This window comes from Gavialis gangeticus, unplaced genomic scaffold (assembly GCF_001723915.1).
Source record: "Gavialis gangeticus isolate Ggan-Ray unplaced genomic scaffold, GavGan_comp1, whole genome shotgun sequence".
NCBI classification, from domain to species: Eukaryota; Metazoa; Chordata; order Crocodylia; family Gavialidae; genus Gavialis; species Gavialis gangeticus.
The window spans coordinates 68814091-68815098 of record NW_017729032.1 but is presented as its reverse complement, the minus strand read 5'-3'; the positions used below and the strand labels follow the sequence as shown (position 1 = coordinate 68815098).

At 68.0% G+C, this 1008-nt stretch overlaps 1 protein-coding gene across 7 annotated transcripts in view; it reads right to left on the bottom strand.

Annotated features, from left to right (window-relative positions):
* The window catches only part of TSC22D1 (TSC22 domain family member 1), a 163060-nt gene that overhangs the window by 8610 nt on the left and 153442 nt on the right, over positions 1-1008 (bottom strand). For 6 of the 7 annotated variants that reach the window (XM_019524068.1, XM_019524077.1, XM_019524087.1 and 3 more), the window contains one exon: positions 448-499. In XM_019524068.1, the coding sequence (XP_019379613.1) occupies positions 448-499 (52 nt within the window). Of the gene's footprint in view, positions 1-447; positions 500-700; positions 960-1008 lie in introns of those variants that run through there. The other variant, XM_019524082.1, reaches the window with a different exon arrangement.

The window sequence follows — 1008 nt, the reverse complement described above, 5'->3', positions numbered from 1 at the left end:
AACGGGCAAAAATGAGCGAGGCAGGGGTGGGGGGCGCCCTGCTTTCCCCCATGTGCACAGCCTGGGCTCTCCCCTGGCACAGTGCCAGCCCCCAGCCCCTAATGGGGCACATCCATCCCTGGCAGGGGAAGTGTTTCATGATGCTCCTGCTGGCAAGGGATGGGGGCATGTGCATGTGGGGTTAAATCCCAGTGGGCATCACTTCCAATGGTGCCCCCAGCTCCCTCCACGCCCTACAGGGCAGGGATCAGTGCCCATCGGGGGTTGTTTTTCTCTTCCCCCCTCCCCATCAGTCACCCCAAGCAGCCGAGCCCTGGCATCTCCCCCCCACAGCCCCGGTGATGGGCGAACAAGCAGCCCCCGCTGTGCCTGAGCCAGGGCACAGGGCTACCCGCCCCCTTTGCCCCATGCATCCCTCCTCCCCGCCAACAATAGGTGGGCACATACCATCGCCTGCTCGATTTTGTTGTCGATAGCTACCACGCTGGCGCCGGAGGAGCTGGGGAGAGAGGAACAGAGACACGGGCAACATGAGCAGCGGCTAATTTACTGACAAGGCGGCAGCTCAGCCGCAGCGCCAGGCACTGGCCCGCGGGCTGCCCTCCCGCCCCGGGTACCGGGGCCAAGCTGCGCGGAGCGTGCGGACAAAGGAGCCGGCAGCACAGGCATGCACCTGCCGGGGTGCGAGCCAAGCATTTACCTACTGTCCAGCCTCAGGGCGGAGCTGTCGGTGCCCAGCAGGGAGGACAGGAAGGAGATGGAGAAGTGCCGGAGCTGGCAAACGCCGAGATCCATTGCCCCCGGGCTACACCATTGGGCGGTCATGCGAGCCCGGCACCGGCGCTCCCCCCGGGGCACGGACGACGAGTCGCGGTGCGGCTACATCCAGCCCCTCGCCTGGGCTGGGCTGCGGGAGGCTGCGGCCGACCCCCTCCCTCCCGCGCTGCGCTGCCGCCGGAGCTGGAAGCCGAGCCGCGCCGCGCTCCGCCGCAAAGCCCAGGCGCCCGC